Genomic DNA, 20,125 nt, shown 5'->3' on the forward strand with positions numbered 1-20,125 from the left:
GCTGTCTTCTAGCTATTTCCTGTCCATCACACAAAGTCTACAAACCTTGTGGTCCTGCTGAAGAGCTAACATGCAAAGAGAGGTAAGCAGATGATTATTTGAATGTGGGGCAGTTTTGCTGCAGACTGGTGTTACGGCCGTGAGAAATAAGATCGAATCACAGTGCTGCTGTGCTGACTCCTTGCAGACATCATGTGGGTACGCCTTAGGGGTAATTTTATAAAGTAACTTTCTCACATAGGTAGCCACACACACATAAATGGCCTGTTATAAATTTCCAACTGCTGTAAAAGTATGTGCAATGACATGATGGCGAGTACTTTGTCACTAGGCGTTTACAGAGTGAAGGTTAGGTAGAATGTAGGTGGATTTCACAATAATGGCATAGCCACAGGGGGGGCCTTGGGGGCCTGGGCCTCCCGGCACCCTCCAGAATTACAGCACCCCTTTACCTTTGCTGGTGGGGATGCTGAAGCAATGGGCACAGGCACATTACATTACTTCAACAGTATGTAGGAGGCAAACAAGGATAACAAAATGCTTAATGGAGCTCAACAAGAGGATTAGGGTCCTACTGAGTGTGGAAAAGTACTATTTTAACCTCTCCTGGTCTAAAACTGCCTTTGGGTTATTAGTACTCACAACCGTTGAGGTCCTACTCACAACCTCCAAGACTTCCTGGTACAACTTTCTCCTCTTCACTCCCTCTGGTGTTGAAGACAAGCCCAAACTGGTTAATGCAATCAGCTACTGACTGATCCTCCTAAACATTCACTTCAATTTTAAGAAAAGTCATGGAGTGTGGTAGCCGTGTTAGTCCACTCTTAAGGTTATCAATAGAAATCAAACAAAATAAAACATGGAAAATAAAATAAGATGATACCTTTTTTATTGGACATGCTATATTGGAGAAACAGGCCAGATGCTTATGACATGATTCAATTTACATAGACATCATATGAACAATACAGCCAGTAGGGCCCCCACCCCGGTGGGACAGCACTTCACAGAACCAGGACACTGTACCAGTGATTTCACAGTGAGAATACTGAAAGGTAACTTTAAAACCATACAAGAATGTAAGACCTTTGAAGTCAGAATGATTGAATATTTTAACACCCAACAGAAAGGACTTAACAAGGACCTGGGGTTCCTAGCCCATTATAAACCATAAAGCTGTATGTCTCTGTTGATCACCCCACCCCTCACCTATCCACACCCATCCTGTTAGAATATCAATGATATGCTTTGATGTCCCCATGCATACCTCCGACCCACCCCCATCCTCCCACCCTGTCAGACTGTCATAGTAATGCTTGAATGTTTTCACTTATATGCACTGTCAGCTAGCACATTTGCTTATTTCCGATCTGACGAAGAAGGGCAACCTTCGAAAGCTAATCAAGAAATGTATTAAGTTATGTCCAATAAACAAGGTATCATCTTATTTTCTTTTCCATGTTTTATTTTGTTTGATTTCTATTGATAAAAGTCATTAAAGAACCTCTGTGCTAGTTTTCTACTCCTGGAGCTGTCCTGGGTGCTGAAAAGCACTGTGGGCAGCAGTGTTAGCTAGCACATAAGGTCAACACTGTGCAATAGCTATCAGAGGACAGGCATAGCACAGCAGCACTCAGCCAGATGTTAGTAACATCTTCCCTTTTTTTTTCATCTTCCTCACTTTGTATCCCAGAGAGATTAGCTAACATCATACTTCTGTTTTTTATTCATAGCTCTGCCATCTACTGGAAGAAACATGGGGGGGGGGGGGGTTCTGTCAGTAGTACATGGGAATGCTACATCATGTGGCTTTTTTCTCATTACACCAAATTACTCCATGAATTCCTTTGTGATAATAAAAAAACCATTGTTAGGGTTATCCCCTACTTATCTGGATTTTCACTCACACATTTTTTCAGTAGTAGCTCAAGATGAATTATGTTCAGGTACAGTAAGTAATTTCCCTGTCCGTGGAGAGCTTAAAATCTAATTTTGTGCCTGAGACAACGGAGGGTTAAGTGACTTGTCCAAAGAAAAGTGTCCTACAAACCATGGTAGATACAGTAATGTTCAGGTTTAATCAATAGTTCAGACTCTTTCTGATGTACCCTTACATGACTCTTTTCTCAGTTCTGAGAGCTCAGATGTCAAACTCGATAACATCCGTTTGGTGGAAGGTTGCTTCTGCCCTGATGGAACTATACCTTTTGGCTCTGGAGTCGATATTTGTGTGCAGACATGTGGTGAGTTTTGTTAGACTATTTAACTAACCTCCCTGCTTACTAAGCCATGCTAGCGGCTGGTGGTGCGCTAATGCTGACACAGCCCATTCACTTTGAATGGGCTGTGTCGGCATTGCCACACGGAAGCTGCTAGTGCGGCTTAGTAAACAAGGGGGGGGGGGAAGTGTTTAATTCTTATCATTTAAAGAGTTTTATTTTTTGAAATACTTTTGTTTTACACATAGTATGTGGGGAAAAGGGGACATGTTAGGAGACCTCACATGTGATCTCATCACATGAAAGAGAGAGTGCAAGGTCACCCATTATGATGTTGAAGTCATCTATCATTTTGAAATGTGTCACCCCAAAACAGCAATGTAATTAATACAATGCATGTTTTGTCTTCAGAATAGGAATAACATGTCTCTGTGTTTTTCAGGCTGCGTTGGACCAGATAACATACCAAGAAAGGTTGGTGAACACATTTATATTCAGAATTTCACTAAACTCCACAATTTAGGGTATAAGAAGTGGGTGGCAACAGAGGCAGATTTTAGGGGGAAAAGTTAGGGCCTTAGCACAGATTGTCAGCATGTGAGCACTAATTTTATAAGGGGGCACATACTAATATGCAAACCGCTTTGATTGTAACCACAGAAAGGTGGTATATCAAGTCCTATCTGCATCCCCTTTATGCAGTAAAGCAGTGTTTCCCAACTTCTTTAAATCAAGTACCCCCTAAGTTTCAACTTTTCTATATAAAACATCGCCTAAACAGGTGCCTTCATTCTCTCTTATCTTGTGTGTTCTAGACTCCTGAATTAGACTGTTAATCTAGGCAAATGAATAGCAGGCCTAAATTTAGGATCTTAAGGTCCTAAATTTAATGAATATTTAGCAGAAAACCTAAGCTCCTATATTTGATTGAAAATAGGAGACAGATTTAGGAGCCTAACTTAAGTGGCTAAATTTAGGAGCTTGGTATTTTGGACTACAGGGCCCTATATTTATTAAAGTCAGTAATATCTGTCCTTCTGTCAGATTTTGTATATGTTTCATCACAAGGAGCAGCTTGAATTTTATGTTATTTCAACAGAAATTGCTGTTTGTTTTTTTGCTAATAGTTTGGAGAGAAGTTTCTGTTGGACTGTCAAGACTGCATCTGCCTTGAAGGAGGAAATGGGATCATCTGTGAGCCCCACAAATGTAAAACCCCATCTCAGATCACCTGTGATGAGGAAGGTTTCAAAGCTGTCACCGAGATCAGCCCCACTGACAGCTGTTGTGAAGAAACCATATGCAGTAAGTGCAGGCTCCAGTCCTTAGCACTGTATGTACAGGATGTACCAACTCACTATTTTTACTTGGTAACTCATGCACAATTTCCTAATCTCACAGATCGCCTACTAACCACACATGAACTTTCTGTGGCATACTATTGATGCAGTGTAAAATGTATCTGTTTTACATAACCCATCAACCTCTCTGATGGTAACCCATCATCTCTAAACAATTGTAACTGCCACTAATACAGAAATGCAGGAAACAGATTGCTTCTGACAAGGTGGGAAAATATACACGCCCCAAAGCCACAAAAGTCAAGGTCTGCATGTGTGAACGAACATAACATAAGAACATAAGAGTAGCCATATTGGGTCAGACCCAGCTGCGTAGCAAGGGCGGGCCGGTGGGGGCGGTCCGCCCCGGGTGCACGCTGCTGGAGGGTGCAGAGAGCAGCCATGCGCCTGTCAGCTCCGCTGGTTCCCTGCTCCCTCTGCCCCGGAACAGGGTACTTCCTGTTCCAGGGCAGAGGGAGCAGGGAGCCAGTGGAGCTGACAGGCGCGCGGCTGCTCTCTGCATCCTCCAGCAGCCAAGAATGCACCCGGGGTGGGGGCTTGATGCGCCGGGGAGGGGGGTGTCATTGCGCCGGGGGGGGGCTTGATGTGCCGGGGGGTGCTGTGCTGCACCCTGGGGGGACGGACGCCGCTGCACCTGGGGGGGGGGGGTGCGCACGGCGATCCACCCTGAGTGGCAGCCGACCTAGGATCGCCACTGGTCAGACCAATGATCCATGTAGCCCAGTATCCTGTTTCAAGATTCTGGAATCCTGAAGAGTAACAAGATTCCATATAGAATCCCAGAGTAGCAACATTCTATTCAGAATCTCAGAAAGTAGCAATATTCAATGCTACTGATCCAAGGGATCATGCTCTTCCCAGACTCTGCCAATATGTGGATATATTTACAGAATAGCGTTTAGGCACATTTTTGGCATTTATATATACATGAGTACAGTAGGGCCGGATTCAGTAAATGGCACCGAAAAATATGTGCCAGGAAAAATCTGCGCTAAGAGCTATTTTGTATTGGGTGATATGGAATGAGATCCCTTCATAGAAGAGCACTGAATGGAGATTCCCACACCCGACTTTGGGTGTGAGGACTTGCTCCAGCTGAAACCTGGTGAAAATCCTGCTGTACAAGTTGGGCACATATCCCTAGAATGTTATAGCACTGCATGCCCTTGATTGCCCAAGCCCCTCCCATGGCCACAGCCCCTTTTGGGGCTCCCAGATGTATGCACAACCTCTAACTGGTGTCAATTAACATCAATTGTTAGCATCCAATTATTCATGTTAATTGGCTCTGGATCATGCCTAAATTTGGGCATGGATATTTGGGCACCCTTTATAGAATCCAGAGTTACTGCATAACTGGCATTAAATGTTTGCAAAAACCAAAAAAAGGAGGTGAAAACCCTCACGAAACCGTGGAGTATAAAACAAAAAGTGAGGAGAGTGGATGAGGATACCAAAAAATTTTTATTCACATGAAAATTAAAAATTTAAAAACCTGATTTGGGCATGGATATTTGGGCACCCTTTATAGAATCCAGAGTTACTGCATAACTGGCATTAAATGTTTGCACCCACTTTATAGAATTACCCCATGTATGCATATCTTTGGAATTTAGGCCTGAGCACTTGCACTAGCTCTGTGGGTGGTGAAGTACTCACATCTAACAGCATTTGTGTGTATATATCCAGTTACTCTAGCATTCTATAAAGGAAAGTTGGCTATCCAGCTTATTTGCGAAGGAGAAGGGCGGCCATCTTCCAACACAAATCGGAAGATGGGCACCCTTCTCCTAAGGGCAGCCAAATCGGTATAATCGAAAGCCGATTTTGGCCAGCCTCAACTGCTTTCCGTCGCGGGGACGGCCAAAATTCAAGGGGGCGTGTCGGCAGTGTACCGAAGGCGGGATGGGGGCATGGTTAAGAGATGGCCGTCCTCGGCCAATAATGGAAAAAAGAATGGCGGCCCTCACGAGCATTTGGCCAACTTTACTTGGTCCCTTTTTGTTCACGACCAAGCCTTGAAAAGGTGCCCGAACTGAGCAGATGACCACGGGGGGAATCGGGGATGACCTCCCCTTACTCCCCCAGTGGTCACCAACCCCCTCCCACCCAAAAAAAAATTACAAACATTTTTTGCCAGCCTCAAATGTCATACCCAGCTCCATCACAGCATTATGCAGGTCCCTGGAGCAGTTTTTAGTGGGTACTGCAGTGCACTTCAGGCAGGCAGACCCAGGCCCATCCCCCCCCCCACCTGTTACACTTGTAGTGGTAAATGGGAGCCCTCCAAAACCCACCAGAAACCCACTGTACACACATGTAGGTGCCCCCTTTACCCTTTAAAAGGACCCTTTAAGAAAGCATAAGTTTAACGGTTCTTTATAGCTGCTGGATCATGGGGACCTCCACTCACAGTGCATCACATGATCCCTGTCCAAACTTTTTTTAAACCCACATATGCTAACTACTGTTACCATATTCTCCAGTAAAGAGTTTCAGAGCTCAGTTATTCTTTGAGTGAAGAAAATATTTTCTCCTATTTGTTTTAAAAGTATTTCCATGTAATTTCATTGAGTGTCCCCTGGTCTTTGTATTTTTTGAAAGAATGAAAAATCAATTCACTTTTACTCATTCTACCCCACTCAGGCTTTTATAGACCTATATCATATCCCCCCTCAGTCATCTCTTTTCCAAGCAGAAGAGCCCTAACCTCTTTAAGCCTTTCCTCATATGTACTTATTGCCAAATAGAAGAGAGCGGTTTCATTGTTATCTGTGACTACTGTAGATATGACCAGTGAATCTATGAGAATAATTGTTTTCCTCTGTAGTACATTACAGTTTAATAAGTTATGAATTCAGAAAGCAATATGGAGTCCAAGATAAGATACACAGAGCAAGAGCATTGAGTCTCCAAATCTCCATGTCTCTCTCCTATTACATTTGCCTTTTCTTTCTGTCTTTGTAGAATGCAATGCAAGCCTCTGCACAACCGAGTCTCCTAAATGTGGTCTGGGAGAACAGGTGGTCACCAGTATTCCTGAAGGCAAATGTTGCCCAGTCTATGAGTGTGGTACGTTCCTCTTACTGTGTGAGGTGCCTTAGAACGAATGGCTCACTGCAAGAATGGCTGGGTGATGTTTAGCTAATACAGTCAGGGGAATTCTATGTAAGTCATGCAATACCAGCACAATGAGGTTATCTGGGTAAAGCAGGGTCATAAGAAGAAGAAAATGTGTTAGAGCAGAAGTAATTGGATGAGGGGGGCTCTGCGGTTATATACCAAACAGTGGATAAAAAATTTTTCTCTCACGCTCTGTTATGTGAAGGTTGGTGCAAATTCATTTAGAATGAGACGCTTCAATGCAAAATCATGCAAGGAAGCTCTTTAATTATGATTTTTTTTTAACCAGCCACAAAAATATCTTCACATGCTAGTTTGTACCAAAAGGTAACAGTATCTCTTTAGGTGTAGTTATCTTATTTTGCCTATCTCAGAAGCCAAATATCTTGCAAATGTTTGCTACCCAGCTTATGTGCCTGGGTAGCAAACTAACAGGTGAAAGAGGTTGTTGTTTGGAGTGGAGGAGTAGCCTAATGGTTAGTGCAGTAGGCTTTGATCCTGGGGAACAGGGTTTGATTCTTATTGCAGCTCCCTTTGATCTTGGGCAAGTCACTTAGGGGCCCTTTTATAAAGGTGCAGCAATTCAGCACCATGGAGCCCGGCAGTAGTGCTTGCCCCCACCTAAAAATATTTTTATTTTTTAGTGCCAAGGGTTTACCCGGTGGTAATAGGGCAGCCCCTCACACTACTCGGTTACTGCCGGGTTAGCACAGGAGCCCTTACTGCCTCCTAAATAGGTGGTGGTAAGGACTCCCCCGGAAAATGGCTATGTGGCAAAATAGTTAACATACTGCATGACTATTTCCCACTGTGGTAAATGGGGACCTCGGTGTATGGCAAACCCGTGCGCTGACACCACCATAGGAGCAGCTTGGTAAAAGGACCCCTTAACCCTCCATTGCCCCACATAAAAAACTTAAGATTGTGAGCCTGTTAGGGATAGAGAGAGTACAATACCTGCATAAACTGTTTATGTCTAGTAGTGCTATAGAAATGATTAGTAGTAGTCCTTGGGAAATCCTGCAGATTAGTACATAAGTCTGTATGTTTGAAGACAAAGCTACTACTATTTATTTATTTATTTATTTGTTAAATTTGTATCCCACATTTTCCCACCTATTTGCAGGTTCAATGTGGCTTACATAGTACCGGAGAGGCGTATGCCGACTTCGGTATGAACAGATACAAAGTGATGTTGTGGTAGAATAAGGTTCACGTGGAACAGGCGCATATGGAATCGTAGAGCGGAAGAGTTATGTTATGCCATTATGTGCTTTGGTTTCATTGTGTTGCAGAATTCAGGCATTTAAGTTGGTTCGGTAGGGTATGCCTTTTTAAACAGGTTAGTTTTTAGTGATTTCCGGAAGTTTAGGTGGTTGTACATTGTTTTCACGGCTTTTGGTAATGCATTCCACAGTTGTGTGCTCAAGTAGGAAAAACTGGATGCATAAGTTGATTTGTATTTAAGTCCTTTGCAGCTTGGGTAGTGGAGATTTAGGTATGTTTGTGTTGATCCGGATGTGTTTCTGGTTGGTAGGTCTATGAGGTCTGTCATATATCCTGGGGCTTAGCCGTAGATAATTTTGTGAACCATGGTGCAGATTTTGAAAGCAATACGTTCTTTGATTGGGAGCCAGTGCAGTTTTTCACGTAGGGGTTTTGCGCTTTCAAATCGTGTTTTGCCAACTATAAGCCTGGCTGCTGTGTTTTGAGTGGCCTGAAGTTTCTTTAAGATCTGTTCTTTGCATCCCGCATAAATTCAATTGCAGTAATCTACGTGGCTTAGTACCATTGATTGTATCAAGTTGTGAAATGTTGCCCTCGGGAAGAATGGTTTCACACATTTGAGTTTCCACATTGAGTGGAACATTTTCTTAGTTGTGGATTTCACTTGGCTTTCTAGTGGAAGGTTATGGTCTAGTGTAACGCCAAGGATTTTCAGGCTGTCTGAGATAGGGAGGGTGTAATCTGGTGTGCTTATACTTGTGGGTTTTCCGCATTGTATTGGGATGAAAGGATGAGACAATGTGTTTTTTCTGTATTGAGTTTTAGTTGGAATGCATTTGCCCATGAATCCATGATGTTCAAGCGGAGCTTGATTTTGTTTGTGAATTCTGTCAGTTCATATTTGTAAGGAATGTATATAGTGACATCGCCTGCATAGATGAAAGGGTTAAGGCCTCGGTTGGATAAGGACTTGGCTAGTGGGGTCATCATTAGGTTGAAGAGAATCGGTGATAGTGGTGATCCTTGAGGTACTCCACACTCTGCTTTCCACTGTGATGATATATTTGAATTTGACTTCACTTGGTATGTTCTAGTGGTTAGGAAACCCTTGATCCAACTAAGTATGTTTCCGCCAATCCCAAAGTAATCTAGTAGAAGGAACTTGACATGTCGAATTGGAGGAGAAGTATGCTTTCACCTGTTGCTATTTCCTTCTTGAATTTGGCTAGGAGAGTTATTAGTACTGTTTCAGTGCTGTGAAGGGGGCGAAATCCTGATTGTGATTCATGTAATATTGAGAATTTGTTTATGTAATCAGTAAGTTGTTTGGTTACCATGCTTTCCATCAGTTTGACTATCAGTGGGATAGATGCTACTGGTCAGTAGTTGGTGATTTTGTTAGTTTTTTTGTTGGTGTCTTTATTGGGGTGAGTAAGATATAATTTTTGTAGCTCTACTAGATGTACGCAGCACTGTACACTTGAACATGAAGAGACAGTCCCTGCTTGACAGAGCTTACAATCTAATTAGGACAGACAAACAGGACAAATAAGAGATAAGGGAATTACTAAGGTGGGGATGATAAAATAAGGGTACTGAACAAGTGAGTAACGGTTAGGAATTAAAAGCAGCATCAAAAAGATGGGCTTTTAGCCTAGATTTGGTCCACAAATGGTCCACAAATATAGCATCTCCTTAACTTGTATCATATTACCCTATGTTTTAATTAGGGATATACAAACATAATTGCCTTATTTTCTTCTTATTACAGTTCGTAAACAAGTCTGCATTCATGGAAATGCTGAATATTTGGTAAGAATCTTCTTGGGTGAAGTTTTGATTTAACATGATTCATTCTGTAGTAGCCACACCCCTAAGGGTATGGAGAAGAGTCTTGAAATCTGAGGCAATTTATTGAAACTTTCTAGTCAGAGTGAAGGCAGTTATAGATGCTTGGGTGGATAAGGAGAGGGATGATCAGCATGAACAAAGAGGTGATAATTCTCTTGTATAAGTCTCTGGTGAGGCCCCATTCAGAGTACTGCATGCTATTCTGGAGACCGCACCTACAGAAGGATATAAACAGGATGGAGTTGGTCCAGAGGGTGGCTACACACATAAAACATATAGGGACAGGCTTATGAACCTCATGTATATACTGAAAGAGAGGAGGGAGAGAAGAGATATGATAGAGACGTTTAAATATCTCAGGGGCACTAATGTATAGGAAGTGAGCCATTTTCAAATGAAGGAAAACTCTGGAATGATGGGGCATACAATGAAGATAAGAGGAAATAGGCTTAGGAGGAATCTAAGAAAATAGTCATTCATGGAAAGGGTGGTGGAAGCGAGGAATGGCCTCCTGGTGGAGGTTGTAGAGACGAAGACTGTGTCAAAATTTAAGAAAGCATGGGACAAGCATGTGGGATCCCTTAGGAAAAGGAAGAGTTAGTGGTTACTGAGGATGGGCAGACTGGATAGGCCATTTGGCCTTTATCTGCCGTCATGTTTCTATTAGATCAGCTATTGGAAGAATAACTGTACTACTATGATTTTAGCACCATGTTAGCAGTTAGCAGTACATGGTGAGATACCTAGCTGTCAATGGTAACTAGTGGACATGTGGTTTAGGAAAGGGGTGCAAGGGCTTCATTGATCAGTTAACCAAAAAAGGTTAAGTGGTCCTTTTACTAAACTGGGGCAAAAAGTGGCTTAGCACACTCTTATGTGGGTCTTTCCCATGCGTTAAGGCCATTTTTACTGCAGTCTTAAAATGGCAATTTTCTATTTTTTGTATTAATGGCCATGCACTACTGTTTCCATAGTGTATGGCCATTTTAAAAAATGTGTAGGTGGTAGGAGCTCATGCGGTATCCTGCGCTAACCATTTCATGTGCAGTAATGTAGATGCGCTAACTGGTTAGCACAGGAAAGCCTCTCTGCCCATGACATGCCCCCTCAAAAAATAAATATATTTTAGCACACAATTAGCACTTGCACATTTCAGAGTTATCACAGGATGCCAGAGTGTGTCCCATGGTACTCCATTTTTAGCTACGCTAGGCACAAATTTTCACCTAATGCAGCTTAGTAAAAGGGCCCCTGAAAACCCCTGCTCTAGACACAGTAGCCAGCACCTAGAACAATGGGCTGAGGCAACCATGGGAGAGTAGGGGGCCCAGAAAATCCTCTGGGACAGTTCCCTGTGATTATTTCAAGCAAATCATAGAACTTAAAGTTCTGGAAGAGTAGTCATGTTAGCCTGAATAGCAAAATTGACACAGAGGCTGGTAGCACCTTATAAACACACAAATTTAGTGAGGCACAAGCCTTTGAGATTTTTGAAATTCATATGGAAAAATCTCAGGCTTTCCCAATAAAGAAATGCAGCTATATTTTAAGTTCACAATAGAACAGATACAGTCCCCAGCCTTTAAAATTGCTCTCTAAGGGGGGAAGTAATCAAGGTGCGGTAAAAGGCGAGTAGTCTAGAACCTAATATAAGTATGGTACGTTTGCTCCTTTGATGACCTCTGTGTAATTTTATGTGTTAAGCATGGGCATTATCACTGCTGTTAGCCAATGTTCCAGGCTTCTCTGATGAGTAAATCTATGTTCTGTGTTTAGCCGGGTTCTCCTGTACTCTCCGATAAGTGCCATACATGTGTCTGCACTCAAAATGCCAGCAGCAGCGATGTGCCGATAATCAAATGTGAACACATTCCTTGCAACGTCAAATGTTTACCGGTAAGCAGTGCTCTCTTCATCTCCTTGGTATTAGTGATATTTACCTGTCGTTCATCTTCTGCCCTGCTCTGTGCAATCTACATTTGATAGGGATGTGCAGGCAAAATAATTTTATTTTATTTTCTCATGTCATTTGCAAGCGTGTTTTGTTTTCCCTTTATGTTTCAGAGGCAATTAATTTAATAACATGCACTATTGCTTAATAGGATGTACCATCTCTAGATAGTGCATATTATTTCTGGATAGAATCACAGTTTTTCAGCAGCACCCCTGTTGATAAATAGTGCATGCTATATGGCAATAAGGTGAGCTATTGATGATACCTGAAAAATAACCCATAATATTTTGGGAGTTTCCCCATCATTTTATTCACAAAATGATATGAAATGATATAGGAAATATGATTGGCATTTCTCATGTCATTTCAAACAAACGCAGATCCTAATATTTGATTTTCCTTACTCTTTTCATTCTTCATATGTAAAAATTACCAAGCTGACCATTAAAACATGGTTATGTTCAGCACCCAGGAAATAAATAGGGTCTAGTTAGTGCAATATAATTGATGCCCTGGTGTTGTACCTCTGGAGGTCATATACCCCAAGTGGTCAGTTTAGCAACATTGGTGGCTAAAACAGAACCACAGCTGGCCAGGGCTGGTACACAGTCAGAACTGTGTGTGGGGGTCGCAGTGCTGGAATGGAAGGGGACGCTAAAGGTTGCACCTTGGGTGCAGGAACAGAATTTATTACTTCATCTTTATGACAACTAATTGGCAACAAACAGAAAACAAACAAACAAATAAAAAAACATTGGAGATGTGTCCTGAAAATGGCAAAGACAGATCAGGATCAACTATGTGCAATTTATACCACATTCATATTGTATGTTATGAGTGTGGGTGCTGTGTATCTCAATGGGAAAGTGGAACTTAGTAAGTAAAATATTAGTAGCACTGTTGGATTGTTGGTTAAATAATGAATTGAATGACCTTTGGCAGACTGGATGGGCCATGTAGGTCTTTATCTGCCATAATTTACTATGAAATATGGCATTCACTAAAATACAGTTATTTAAGGAGTAGTTACTAATGTGTGGTAAAAGTTGGCTTTTTACTGCACCTTAAATTACTAGAAAGTCATTAACCTGTGGTATCTCAGTATCACAGCTTAGTGACTCCCACATACATAGACAAACCTGGTTTAATGGGACAGAGTCAGCATGGATTCAGGCAAGGGAAGTCTTGCCTCACCAATTTGCTTAATTTCTTTGAAGGCGTGAATAAACATGTGGATAAAGGTGAGCCAGTTGATGTAGTGTATCTAGATTTTCAGAAAGCTTTTGACAAAGGTCCTCATGAGAGACTCCTGAGAAAATTAAATGCCCATGGATTAGGAGGCAATGTTCTGTTCTGCATTAGGAAATGAGTATTGAATAGAAAAGAGAGGGTAGGGTGAAGTGGCCATTTTCTCAATGGAGGAGGGTGCATAGTGGAGTGCCATAGGGATCTGTACTGGAACTGGTGCTATTTAACATATTTATAAATGATCTGGAAATCAGAACAACAAATGGGGTGGTTAAATTTGCAAATGACACAAAACTATTAAAAGTTGTTAAAACACATGTGGACTGTGAAAAATTGCAGGAAGACCTTATAAAATTGGAAGACTGGGCATCCAAATGGCAGATGAAATTTAATATGGACAAATGCAAAGTGATGCACATTGGGAAGAATAATCCAAATCATAGTTACCTGATGTTAGGGTCCACCTTGGGAGTCAGCACCCAAGAAAAAGATCTAGGTATCATTGTAGACAATATGCTAAAATCTTCTGCCCAGTGTGCAGAGGCAGCCAAAAAAGCAACAGGATGCTAAGAAGCTTTAGGAAAGGAAGACCAAGAACACTATAATTCCTCTGTTTCGCTTCATGGTGTGACCTCACCTTGAGTATTGCATTCAATTCTGGTCGCTGTATCTCAAAAAAGATATAGCAGAATTTGAAAAGGTTCAAAGAAGAGCGACCAATATGATAAAGAGGATCAAACTCCTTTCATTTGAGGAAAGGCTAAAGAAGTTAGGGTTCGTCAGCTTGGAAAACAGATGGCTAAGGGGGGGGGGGGGGGCATGATTGAGGTCTACAAAATTCTGAGTGGTATATAATGGGTAATTGTGAATTGATTTTTCATTCTTTCATAAAGTATAGCGACCACGGAGCACTCAATATAGTTACATGGAAATAATTTTAAAACAAACGGGGAAATATTTTTTTCACTCAATGAATAGGTAAGCTCTGGAACTTGCTGCCAGAGGATGTGGTAACAGCAGTCAACATATATGGGTTTTAAAAAGGTTTGGACAAGTTCCTGGAGGAAAAGTCCATAGTCTGCTATGGCGATAGACATTTATTTATTTATTTATTTATTTATTTTAGTGCATTTATATCCCACATTTTTCCACAAGCGCAGGCACAATGTGGCTTACAGCGCAGCCACTGCTTGCCCTGGTATTGGTAGCATGGAATGTTGCTACTATTTGGGTTTCTGCCAGGTACTTGTGACCTGGATTGGCCACTATTAGATATAGAATACTAGGCTGGATGGACCATTGGTCTGACCCAGTATGGCTATTCTTATGTTTTTACATGAATAATACAACTTGCAATCAACATCACAAGCTTCATTATTTATGCATCTTGGAAACATCAGGCCACTAACTTGCAGCCCAATGATCCCAGGGAACCAAAGCTTAATCTTGATCCTCTCCCCCCTAAATTGAAACCCCTGAAGAGCCATCCCCCACAAAACACACCCTTTTTTCCCTAATATGGCAGCTGGACCCCCAAGTGGTAGTACCATGAGATTACCGCTAGGGGTTTCTGGCACCATTTTAAAGCCTGGTTGGGCAGGAGTGACTGAGGATTGGGGACCTACAGCAAAGTGAGGGTCTCGGTGGCTCTACAGAGAGGGGAGATTCTGCTGAGGGGGGGCTGTATTCAGGGGGGGTTCTATTTGAGATCGAGAAAGCAAGGTTCAGTCCCAATTCTTTTAAGATGCCACATGGGAGCATTGGACCACGAGTTAGCAGTCAGCTTTGAGTTGGTGTTATTGTTCCTACAGTAATGTAGCATTTGGTGTTCACTGCAAGCTGTGTCATTTGATTTTCATTATAATGAGGTATTTTGCATGCATTTACATGCTTTGCATCTCATTAATATGTTTCTCACAGTAACCTAAGCTAACATACATTATGGTAATATAATGCACATTACTGCATAGTTATAAGCAGCAGTTGTAGAAAAGGCACTACTTACAGTATATGTACTAACCTCCTAATTCTATAAAAGTTGCCAAATTTGCTTGTGCAATTTAATTGAATAGTGAGCTAAGCAATTATTGGCACTAATTAGATTTAATTGGAACTTATGTGCATAAATTTAGGTGCAGGATCCTTGCCTAAATTTTACATGCGAGTAAAAAAAAGGGGTGCAGAAATGGAAGGGCTATGGGTGGAAAAGGGGCGTTCTTAGCATTTACGCAGATTGTTGTAGAATAATCGCTCTAGTTAGGCACATTTCAGTTGGTGCAAATGGCCGCATCTAAAATTAGATGTGATCCCCGGAAATAAGCACTATTCTATAAAACACACCTAACTTTAAGTGTAGCTTACAGAGTAGTGCTTTTTTCAGCATTGATTGTTCTGCGCCATATATAGAATTTACCCCTATATGTGCCTGTGGTACTCAGAGATTGGAAGAAAGCATGATATGAGAGTAGTTTCTGCAACCCTTCAAACTACATGCATATTCAATATCTTAGGCAATGCACATATACCTCACAAAATTTTCCTGTCAGCATTTACACATATTACAAGTCATACATTACTGTTAGGTAACTTCTCCTGAGTCCTGTGCTTGGGATGAGAGCTTGAGAGGAGTATTATGCTGACCCCTTAAGTCCTTAAAAGCTTTCTTGACATGCCTAAAGTTTGAGCTTTAGTGCTCAGCTGCATCATTAGGTCTCCATAAACACACATCTTTACAAAATTCACCACTTACACAGGGTAGTGGTGCTACTTACACATGCAAAGGTTCTTTATTTCAATGTTTTCTTTTTGTGAAATATATTCATCCTTTGTGTGTCCTGCCAAATCCAAATGATTCTTTTGTGGTGATATAGGCATTTTAGAAAAGATCTGCATTCATTGGGTATGTACTAAAATACATTTTTTTAAATGTATACACCTAAATATCTGTTTTCTTACCTGGACATCCCATCCAAAGTTATCCTTCACATTTACTAATACAGCATCATGCCCAGTGTTCTCTGTACCATCACTGCTCCCATAGGGGAGAGTGACTTGTGACTGTGTTATATCATGATTTATTTTCATTCAATTTTAATAATATTAGTATATGATTAATGTATAGATGTTGTTAATTAGCCCTTTCTGGGTGTAGTGGTAGATGAAATAGAGTCACATTAATATGTAAATATCTTAGGGGCCCTTTTACAAAGCCGCAGTAGGGTTTCTGTGGCAACGGAGTGTGGCAAATTGGCCCTACTGCCGGGCTACTGCAGGAGCCCAGCGGTAGTGCTGGTATGTGCAGAGTGCCCAGTTACCACCGGGTTAGCATGGGAGCCCTTACCGCCTCCTAAATAGGAAATGGTAAAGGCTCCCCCAGGAAATGGCCGCATGGCAAGTGCTTAACTTACCACATGGCCATTTCTAGTTTTTTTTTAAATCCTTTTACCCACTATGACAAAAGGGGGTCTCAGTGCACGGCAAACACACGTGCCAATGCCACCTCAGGGGTCCTTTTACCACAGCTTGGTAAAAGGACCCCTTAATGAATGAACAGATCTATCTATCCATACAGTATATTAAACCACAGTGGCCCATCACAGAATGTCATGGCAAATTTTAAATCAACCCAGCAGCAGCTGGTAAAGAGATAGCGGTTTGTGGGGGGGGGGGGGGGGGGTTCGTTTGGTTTTTTGTTTTCTAATGATGTGTTTCTGATGCTGTCTTCCTAGGGATTCACACTGAAGCAGGGAGTGCTGGGAGAATGCTGCGGGGTCTGCGTGCAGACCCACTGTGTGCTGAACCTGCAAGATGGCACATACCAAATCATGAATGTAAGACCCAAGCTTAATGCACAAAAAAAGTGTTCACTAATGTAGCTGAAGTATAGAATCACGAGGAGCCCCCTTTCTCTGACTGGTACCCCATTCATGCTTTGAATGTCCTCCTTCCTAGTGTTTTCACCATTAAAGAAGGAAGTGAAATGGTGTCATAGGAATCAGTTCTGGGTGCAACTGGCCGTAGAGCACCCAACACAGCAAACTCCACTGTCTCGGGAGGGGTAATTCATGCTGAGTATGGCAAACGTTGCTCCAGTGAATGTGTTGCTTAGATTGATTAGAGACTAGGGATGTGCATGAAAAAAATGCTGATTCAACGTTGGACTTTTTCTTCAGTTTTTGCCTATTTTTTCTTTGTTTTTCAATTTTCACATATTTGTCTTAATTTTAAAAGTGTGTTGATTCATAAGCTAACATGCATTAAATTGGTTTAGTGCACATTGACTATTTTAAGACATGCTAACAAATCAAATGCACTTCCCTATAAGAGATTGACCCTGACTTGACAATTTAGTGGTGGGCCAGAGACAGGAGGACAGGAGCTTCAATCTCCAGTGAAACACCCTCCCAGATAAATAGCTTAGGTGGCACTGGCATGGATAATGAGTAGCACTGTCCAGAGGATTGTGCCACTGAACACTCTTGCAGACCACTTCAGCACTATTGGATAATCCTAGGTGGTACGTGGGGCTGAACAGGTGTGGAGATGGCATTTATCCAGAGAGGATAACAAGGCAGGAAAATTACTGTCTTGAGCACATACAGCTCTAGTGGGATATTGAGCATCACTCATAATCCATGTAGCAGTGCTGAATATATATATATATATATATATATATATATATATATATATATATATATATATATATATATATATAAATCATAGATTGAGATAATATTTTCCTGGTGCTTAACCTGTATTTTTTCTTCTGTGCATTAGCCTGGTGACATGATACCGTCTAAGACGAATAACTGCACATTGTACAGCTGTGTGATTATCAAAAATCAGTTCATTACTTCCATCTCTAACATTTCCTGCCCACCATTCTATGAGGAAAACTGTGAACCGGTGAGTAATCTGAAGGGTGCGCACAGACCCCTGTAAAAACAGATACAGCACAGAGGTGTATAGGTCTAGATTAAGTAAATGACGCTCAAATTTAGATGCTGGGAAAAATTCACACTACATGTCTTTCTGTCAGGGGTGCTGTGGGCTGAGCACTGTTTATAGGATAGTGCTTAGTCCAGATCCCCATGCCCAACTTTTGAAGTGAGGATTTATGCCAGCTGAAACCTGACATAAATTCTGGTGCATAAGTTGGGTGTGTAACCTTACGTCTAAATATATGGTACACCCTTGACTTGCCCATGCCCTTCCCAGGGCCATGTCTCCTTTTGGGTTGCATGTGAGACATTTTTGGCAGACAGCATTATAGAATAATGCATAGGCAGATGCCACCTAAATCTAAATTGGTGCCCATGAACTCCAATTAATGTCAATAATTGGTTATTAGCACCAATCGACTAAATAAAGAGTAGTAAATTACCTGGACCAGATGGCATACATGCAAGGTTACTCAAGGAACTCAAGCATGGAATTGCTGATCTGCTGTTAGTAATATGTAACCTGTCATTAAAATCGTCCATAGTACCTGAAGATTAGTGGGTGGTCAATGTGACGCCGATTTTTAAAAAGGGTTCTAGGGGTGATCCGGGAAATTATAAACCAGTAAGCCTGACATTGGTGCCAGGCAAAATAGTGGAAACTATTATAAAGAATAAAATTACAGAACATGTAGACAAACATGGTTTAATGGGACAGAGTCAGCATGGGTTCAGTCAAGGGAAGTCTTGCCTCACCAATTTGCTTCATTTCTTTGAAGGCATGAATAAACATATGGATAACATAGTAACATAGTAGATGATGGCTGCACGGTCCATCCAGTCTGCCCAACAAGATAACTCATATTTGCTGCTTTTTGTGTATACCCTACTTTGATTTGTACCTGTGCTCTTCAGGGCACAGACCGTATAAGTCTGCCCCGCACTATCCCCGCCTCCCAACCACCAGCCCCACCTCCCAACCACCGGCTCTGGCACAGGCACAGACCGTATAAGTCTGCCCAGCACTATCCTCACCTCCCCAGCCCTGCCTCCCAACCCCGGCTCTGGCACAGACCGTACAAGTCTGTCCAGCACTATCCCCGCCTCCCAACCACCAGTCCCGCTGATAAAGGTGAGCCGGTTGATGTAGTGTACCTAGATTTTCAGAAAGCTTTTAATAAAGTTCATCATGAGAGACAGGAGAAAATTAAAGAGTCATGGGATAGGAGGCAAGGTTCTGGTGTGGATTAGGAATTGGTTATTGGACAGAAAACATAGGGTAAGGTTAAATGGTTATTTAACTTAATAGAGGAGGGTGAACAGTGGAGTGCCGCAGGGATAAGTACTGGGACCAGTGATATATGGGAAATCAGAACGATGAGTGAGGTGATTAAATTTGCAGATGATAGAAAACTATTCAAGGTTGTTGAAAAACGTGCGGACTGTGAAATATTGCCAGAAGACCTTAGGAAATAGGAAGACTGGGCATCCAAATGGCAGATGAAATTTAATGTGGACAAATGCAAGGTGATGCATATTGGAAAGAATAATCTGAATCATAGTTACGTGATGCTAGGGTCCACCTTGGGGGTAAGCACTCAAGAAAAAGATCTGGGTGTTCTTGTAGATAATACGCTGAAATCTTCTGCACAGTGTGCGGTGGTGGCCAAAAAAGCAAATGGGATGCTAGGAATTATTAGGAAAGGGATGGTGAATAAGACCAAAAATACTAAAATGCTTTTGTATTGCTCCATGGTGCATCTGCAGCTTGAGTATTGCATTCAGTTCTGGTCACTGAATCTCAAAAAGATATAGTAGAATTAGAAAAGGTTCAAAGAAGAGCAACCAAAATGATAAATAGGATGGCACTCCTCTCATATGAGGAAAGGCTAAAGAAGTTAGGGCTCTGCAGCTTGGAAAAGAGACGGATGAGAGGAGATATGACTGAGGTCTACAAACTCCTGAGTGGTATAGAACGAGTAGAAGTAAATCGATTTTTTATTTGTTTCAAAAGTACAAAGATTAGGGGATACCTGAGAAAGTTACATGTAAATACTTTTAAAACAAATAGGAGGAAATATTTTTTCAGTCAACAAATAGTTAAGCTCTGGAACTGTTTGCCGGAGTATGTGGTAACAGCAGTTAGTGCATCTGGGTTTAAAAAAGATTTGGACAAATTCCTTGAGGAAAAGTCCATAGTCT

The 20,125-nt window shown here is 41.7% G+C and overlaps 1 protein-coding gene across 1 annotated transcript in view; it reads left to right on the top strand.

Annotated features, from left to right (window-relative positions):
* The window catches only part of MUC2 (mucin 2, oligomeric mucus/gel-forming), a 222,657-nt gene that overhangs the window by 186,661 nt on the left and 15,871 nt on the right, over positions 1-20,125 (top strand). Inside the window, 9 exon segments of the mRNA XM_030202464.1 lie at positions 13-82; positions 2,140-2,243; positions 2,662-2,693; positions 3,347-3,524; positions 6,548-6,652; positions 9,702-9,742; positions 11,558-11,677; positions 16,712-16,813; positions 17,760-17,888. Of these exon segments, the coding sequence (XP_030058324.1) occupies positions 13-82; positions 2,140-2,243; positions 2,662-2,693; positions 3,347-3,524; positions 6,548-6,652; positions 9,702-9,742; positions 11,558-11,677; positions 16,712-16,813; positions 17,760-17,888 (881 nt within the window).

This window comes from Microcaecilia unicolor, chromosome 4 (genome assembly GCF_901765095.1).
Source record: "Microcaecilia unicolor chromosome 4, aMicUni1.1, whole genome shotgun sequence".
Lineage (NCBI taxonomy): Eukaryota > Metazoa > Chordata > Amphibia > Gymnophiona > Siphonopidae > Microcaecilia > Microcaecilia unicolor.